The sequence below is a fragment of the Xyrauchen texanus genome, chromosome 3 (genome assembly GCF_025860055.1).
Source record: "Xyrauchen texanus isolate HMW12.3.18 chromosome 3, RBS_HiC_50CHRs, whole genome shotgun sequence".
Classification (NCBI taxonomy): Eukaryota; Metazoa; Chordata; class Actinopteri; order Cypriniformes; family Catostomidae; genus Xyrauchen; species Xyrauchen texanus.
Window position 1 is genome coordinate 58,763,749 of NC_068278.1, and position 7,500 is coordinate 58,771,248.

Sequence of the window (7,500 nt, forward strand, 5' to 3'; positions counted from 1 at the left end):
TGTAACTCTGTCTGTCTGTCTTTCTGTAACTCTGTAACTCTATCTATCTATCTATCTGTCTGTCTGTATCTGTCTGTCTGTAACTGTCTGTCTGTCTGTCAACTCTATCTGTCTGTCTTTCTGTCTATCTATCTGTCTGTCTGTCTGTCTGTCTGTATTTGTCTATCAATCTATCTATCTGTCTGTCTGTCTGTCTGTCTGTCTGTCTGTCTATTTATTTTATTTCATTATTTATATCCACATGCTGGTTACACTAAATTACTTTAATTAATGTAATACATTTTTTAAAACAAAATTGTTTCATTGATTTGTTTTTTTCTCCTCAATTTGTAACGTCCAATTCCCAATGTGCTCTAAGTCCTCATGGTGGCATAGTGACTCGTCTCAGTCCGGGTGGCGGAGGATGAATCTCAGTTTCCTCCGTGTCTGAGACCGTCAATCCGCGCATGTTATCACGTGACTTGTTGAGCGCGTTACCACGGAGACATAGTGCGTATGGAGGCTTCACGCTATTCTCCGCGGCATCCACGCACAACTCACCACACGCCCCACCAAGAGCGAGAACCTCATTATAGCGACCACGAGGAGGTTACCCCATGTGACTCTAACCTCCCTAGCAACCGGGCCAATTTGGTTGCTTAGGAGACCTGGCTGGAGTCACTCAGCACATCCTGGATTCAAACTCACGACTCTAGGGCTGATAGTCAGCGTTAATACTCGCTGAGAGACCCAGACCCCAGTTTATCTTTTTTAAGAATAAATATTGAAAGTTTATTTTATACCAGTGGATGGTTACACCACATGACATTTTTTACTTTAAGTCCCAGAATAAATATAAAAATGAATTGAATCTCTTAAAAGAGGTGCAATAAAGTAATTGTTTTGCACAAATTGCATTTTTACTGTATTTTAACTTAAAGGGACAGTTCACCCAAAAATGAAAATTCTCTCCTCATTTACTCACCCTCATGCCATCTCAGATATGTATGACTATGATATGTGAATAATGTAAATAAGGGCTTAAATTCTGATCTGTTTCTCACCCACACCTATCATATCACTTCAGAAGACATGGATTAAACCACTGGATTACTTTTATACTGCCTTTATGTGCTTTTTGGTCCTGCCGATTTCTGGTCACCATTCACTTGCATTGAAAGGATCAACCGAGCTGAAATATTCTTCTAAAAATGTTTGTGTTGTAAAGAAGGAAGGAAGTCACACATCTGGGATGGGATGAGAGTGAGTGAACTATCCCTTTAATAGATCCAGACAAAAAAAGGAGCCACCCTTAAAATGTACATACAGTAACCTGTTTGTAAAGACATGTTATGAGTTCATATTTAATTTCTTCTTATGATCTGCAGTGAACACAGATGCACAGGTTGCAGTCATTTAAATGTTACATTTCTCGAAGTGTCCTTCGTGCTTCTCAGGTTCTGCACACCCATATCAATACCACGGGACAGAATCCCATCAGGTGAAAAAGGGATATGACCGAACCCCGATCCCATCCCGTTCCTGGAACTTTCGTCACAGTGATGTGCCCCCCTTCTATGCTGAAAAGGGCATCCCGGTTTCTGTTATCCGCCGATATCAGCCCGACACTCTGCATGGGGTTCAACCCAGCACCTCTGCTGTGTTTCGTCCACAGGAGTCCAAATATATACCACATACCTCAACCTATACCCCTGCATTTTACTTGCCAGGTAAACATTCACTTTGCACTTGAACTATTCTCACATATCAACGGTGAGTTTGACTGTCATGTTTCTGTATATATAACTATTGTTCAGTGTTTGTTTGATTTTCTTGCTCTCAGTAGTTTGTCAGTGTTGTACTCCTGGCTATGTGGACGCAAACAGAGCAGGCGGAGATCAAGCGTCGCTTTCATACTCTCATTATGGTTATTACCCGGTGAGAGCTGTTAACAGCATCATTTGAACGTTCTTATGTTGACCAATAATAGGCTATTGTACATATGTGTGACAGTAAAGATAGGAGCGCTTCTTCAGCTTCAGGCTCTTTTAGTACGGTCTTGTTAAAAAAATGTCTACTAACAATGTCCAACAGAGTGTGTACGTGCATCGCAGCAGATTTATGTCATTTCTGTCATGATAATTCCCATCACAGTGTCATTTCCAGCACATCTCAACTTCTGTATTGTGTTTAACCCTTCCATGGTCCAAGGTCCTACTTTGTACCTCAGGGTCAAACTGACCCCTTTTTATCTTCAATTTCAAAAGCTTGTAATAAAGGCTCTGTTTGCTCTATCTCTCTACTTTTGGTCTTAAATCGTTCCTCTAGGTGGCAGCACTTTCTTTATCACCTTCTGTCACATTATACAGATCTGAAAGGCAGGGGTGCCCCTAAGGTAAGAGTTGATATAGAGTTTGAGGCTATTTGGGGCTTACAGAAGCAGTGAACGGGGCAGGAATGAGACTTGTGAGTGTCAGTCTCTATGTATTTATGAGTTGTATGTCCATGAAATAATGTGTATGAGTGTACTTAGAATAACATTTTGTTATATTGACAGTGGTGGTGGTGGTGTAGAGTGTTAAAGCACATAACTGGTAATCAGAAGGTTGCTGGTTCGATCCCCACAGCCACCACCATTGTGTCCTTGAGTAAGACACTTAACTCCAGGTTGCTCTGGGGGGATTGTCCCTTTAATAAGGGCACTGTAAGTCACTTTGGATAAAAGCATCTGCCAAATGCATAAATGTAACATTTTGAAATTGTCTACCATTTTACAGTGAGGCTTCCCAAAACAGACTGGATGTCTATGGGTGGAGTCATAAATCACGTTGGGGCGCCCCCTGTCTTTTAGATCTGTAGATTGTAACAGAAGGTGATAGAGGAAAAAAATATGTTTTCTAGTGCTGCCACCTAGAGGACTGATTTAAGACCAACATTAGAGAGATAGAGCAAACAGAGCCTTTATTACAAGCTTTTGAAATTGAAGATAAAAAATTGTAGATACTTTTTTGGTATCTTTGTTTGTAAATACATAAAACATTTTAAAATGACATCGCCAGCTTCAAATGAACTCTGTGGAGGATGTCATGAAGCTTCAGGCCGAAAAAGTTTATGGAAATCCATATAAAAAATTCAACAGAGTCGGGGCCTGGAGTTCGCTAGTTCGTTAGCTAGTTCAAATCCCAGGATGTGCTGAGTGACTCCAGCCAGGTCTTCTAAGCAACCAAATTGGCCCGGTTGCTAGGGAGGGTAGAGTCACATGAGGTAACCTCCGCGTGGTCGCTATAATGTGGTTCGTTCTTGGTGGGGCGCGTGGTGAGTGGATGCTGCGGTGAATGGCGTGAAGCCTCCACACACGCTGTGTCTCCGTGGCAACGCGCTTAACATACCACGTGATAAGATGCAGGGATTGAGGTGAGTCACTACGCCACCATGAGGACTTAAAAAGCACATTGGGAACCAGCATGCCAAATTGGGAGAAAAAGGAGAGAAAATCCCCAAAAAATAAAAGATTCAAAAGGGTCAAACTGACCTGTGAGACCAATGAAAGTGTTAATAGTATTCTGTGCTGGAAATGACATTTTTATGTTTTTGAAATAAACATTTGATGTATTCTAATTGCACAGAATTAAACAATATTTTGGAAATTATATTTAATATAATTTCTTATTTCTATACAGTACAAATAATATATAAATAATATACTTATTATTTCTTGGATATTGCAGTGAAATGTGATCTGGACATGTTGTTGACAGGTTTTTCATGTTCCAATTTAAAGATTGTCTTTATCATTTTCAGAACTATTCAATGAGCTATCCTCACAACAGCATCCAAACCCCCGAATGGGGGGCAAACAACACGCTCGAGTCTAAGAGGAGTGACGTGAACCTCGACAGAGTGTTTCAGATGGTGGACGAGTTCCAGAGCTTACCGAACGTCCACATCGTGAAAGTGGGCACCCCTGTGAAAGCCCAGCACATGCCCGCCTCATCCGAGCCCTCTCCATCGACTCTCCACACCTCGCCAGCTGCTTCTAAACCTGAATCTGCCAGTCTTCAGAGCTCCACGCCCAATACTGTGACGTCCGGTTCTGTGCCAGGCGTGAATCCCTCTGGCAGCGTGGGCACTTACTTCAAACTAGAGTCAGAGGAGCACACGATTGGAGTCAGCCGGTCTGAAGAAGAGTCAACATCTTTGGAGTCCTCTAAAAAGGTTACAAAGACACTGATGTTTAATAGCAGATGGTGTCGGTGTCTCAGTCTGTTTGTGTTGCTAAAGATGTCACCAAGCTTAAGTGAAAGTACAGTAGAAATCAGAAGTTGGACAGGATGTTATACAGTTTACAGGTCAATCTCACAAAGCCTGTCCGGGTCACGTTTCACCCCCAGAATCAAGAGAATGAAATGAGAACTTATTAATGACCATTACAGTCATGAGAATCACCATTGAGAATAATGAGGCTTACAAATTAAATAAAGAACCCACAAGTGAAATGTACCGGAAGAGAAATCGGCCCGGGATTTTACATGGCAACTGGCCCAAAGGTTTTGTGGCCCGTTCTGCATAATGCGGCGGCCCACCAGCCCTCCCGGTTCACCCTATGGCCAGTCCGTCCCTGATTGGCCCCAAAGTGCGTCGGCCCACCGGGAAAATGCCCGGTATGCCAGATTACCAATCCAGCCCTGGTACTGATGCATAATGGAAATGCCAATAAATATTAAAGGTCCTTTATGCAAAATATATTTTCTCATTTTTCTTGTATTTTGGGGTGACTCATGACATGTTCTCGACAGGCCTCGTGAGATTCCTTCACTCATTAAATATGTTCTTCATATGAGTAACTGGTGTCTGATGGACTGAATGAATTGTTCTGTAAATCAGGCCTCAGATTCTGCCACTGAACATCAGAGATTGACCAATGAAAACATCGGAATCACACAGCAGAGCACGACTCACGGACATAGAGTCGCTGCAGATCTTAGGTAGGAAGATTCATATTCAGAATACTGTCACCCACACATTTATTTTCAACTCTTGTATGATTTTATGATTATGATCCACAGGTGACAGACAAGATTCCTCCGCATGTGCGCATGACAAGCATTATAATATGAGTTAGAGATATTTAAAGGACGTGTATGCAATATATAAGACATTTGAGCTCTTGTTTGATTTAAGTGCAGAAATAAATCTTTTAATAAATCCATAGTTTTTATAGTCATTTACATTCATTTATCTGAGCTACTAACTCTGAATATCGACTCTGAAGATGATATCTATTATTTTGAATGCTCTTAAATGTCAAATATATTTCTATATAAGCATCAGTATATTGGCAGCATGAATATTTGACATTGTTACCAAGAACAAAAGTCAGATTTTGCTCTGAAATGAACTGAGATTTGTGTTGAGCTGAATTTGAATAAATGCAAAGCAAGTGAAACGGCTGATAATGGTGTGCATTATTAATGCATTACATTTGAAATGTAATCAGATTACAGTTAGTTTAATATAACGTTTAAGTATATTATAGGGTTATGCATATTTCTGATATATTATTTCTGTAGAATACACGAGTCATTGTGTGCGTAACAATGAACAAGAAAGAAATAAAGACATTATTTTGAATTTGTTGGGCAGAAAAAGTAACTTTAAGTCATCAATAATGTGATGGAGTTTTCAATGAAAGTAATCGGATTACAGTATTAAAGAAACAATTAGTTATTTGTAGTGGATTACTTTTAAAATGTAATTAGCAAAACACTGTAATAGAATCATTTTGCCATTCATTTTGTATGATTATATTGTCTGCTGGGGCGTGTCGGACTCGGACGTCCCGGCAGAACGTTGTTACGGAGCATGCGCGACACGGACGGGTTAAGCCGTTGTACACCGTCTCCAGGACGCGTGCAGGGTCCGAGTTGGAGTGGCAAAGCTCAGTTTTAGGATGGCAGCTGCCACCATGTGCCACCCTTCTGCCCCTGCGCCTTGAGTTTATGACATAACATTGATTGAAGTGACTGAGTATATTTCATTTGAACATTTTAGCAAATTCAGTAACTTTTATTACAAATATGATATACTGTACATGGTACTGAAATAAACATCTTATTAGAACATGTCACGTCTTGAATTGTCCTTCTAAACACGTGTTTAATTAGGAACATGATATACTCTCCCACTGGGACACTTCAATGAATGTATGCTGTGTCTATAAGACAACATTACTCACATTTCTGGCAGAAGACATTAGACAGAAACACGATGACGGTGACAATCAACAGCAGTTGTGGCATAATGTCGAATATCACAATGGGGTAATTTTTGGAGGGTTTAAAGGCAGAAATGTGAATCTTATAATTGTATAAAAGCACTTGCATGAATTCTTCTGTTAAACTCATGAATTATTTCAGCTCTGACGTTGTTTAAATTGTCATTTTGTGGCGGTCTTAAATCATCATGACAAAGATTTGATCAATAAAAAGAAAAGTGAAGTATCAATAAAATCATGTTCATTTTTACGTTTTGTGTCTCTACAGAAGTATTTTAACTTACAGACTGAACACCCCCCATTCACATCCATTGTGCCTCACTGCAACACAGATACATGCTTCATCCCTTCTTTCTTTCTTTCTTTATTCTTTCTTTCATTCTTCCTTTCTTTCTTCCTACCTTTCTGCTTTTCTTCTTCTTCTTTCTATCTCTTTCTTCCTTCTTATTCTTTCTTATTCTTCTTTCATGTTCTATTTATTCTTCTTCTTCCTTCTTTATTCTTTCTTTATTCTTTCTTTCTTTCTTTATTCTTTCTTTCATTATTCCTATATTTATTCTTTCTTTCTTTCTTCCTTTATTCTTTCTTTCTTCTTTCTTTCTTTATTCTTTCTTTCATTATTCCTTTATTTATTCTTTCTTTCTTTCTTTCTTTCATTATTCCTTTATTTATTTATTTCATTCTTTCTTTCTTCCTTTATTCTTTCTTCCTTTCATTCTTCCTTTCTTTATTCCTTTCTTCCTTTCTTCCTTCCTTTCATTCTTTCTTCCTTCTTTCTTTCTTTATTCTTTCTTCCTTTCTTTATTCTTTCTTCTTTCTTTCTTTATTCTTTATTCTTTCTTTATTTCTTTCTTTATTCCTTTCTTTCTTTCTTTATTCTTTCTTCCTTCCTTTCTTTCTTTCTTTCTTTCTTTATTCTTTCTTTCTTTCATTCTTTCTTTCTTTATTCTTTCTTCCTTTCTTTATTCTTTCTTTCTTTCATTCTTTCTTCCTTTCTTTCTTTCTTTATTCTTTCTTTCTTTCTTTCTTTATTCTTTCTTTCTTTCATTCTTTCTTCCTTTCTTTCTTTATTCTTTCTTTCTTTCTTCCTTTCATTCTTTCTTTATTCTTTCTTTCTTTCTTTCTTTATTCTTTCTTTCTTTCATTCTTTCTTCCTTTCTTTCTTTATTCTTTCTTTCTTTCTTTCATTCTTTCTTTCTTTCATTCTTTCTTCCTTTCTTTCTTTCTTTATTCTTTCTTTCTTTCTT

At 38.5% G+C, this 7,500-nt stretch overlaps 1 protein-coding gene across 1 annotated transcript in view; it reads left to right on the forward strand.

Moving 5' to 3' along the window:
• The window catches only part of hsf5 (heat shock transcription factor family member 5), an 8,507-nt gene extending 3,458 nt beyond the window's left edge, over positions 1 to 5,049 (forward strand). Inside the window, exons 2-7 of the mRNA XM_052100210.1 lie at positions 1,437 to 1,639; positions 1,687 to 1,709; positions 1,797 to 1,917; positions 3,781 to 4,194; positions 4,864 to 4,964; positions 5,046 to 5,049. Coding sequence (XP_051956170.1) covers positions 1,437 to 1,639; positions 1,687 to 1,709; positions 1,797 to 1,917; positions 3,781 to 4,194; positions 4,864 to 4,964; positions 5,046 to 5,049 — 866 coding nt within the window. The remainder of the gene's footprint in view (positions 1 to 1,436; positions 1,640 to 1,686; positions 1,710 to 1,796; positions 1,918 to 3,780; positions 4,195 to 4,863; positions 4,965 to 5,045) is intronic.
• The last annotated feature ends 2,451 nt before the right edge of the window (positions 5,050 to 7,500 follow it).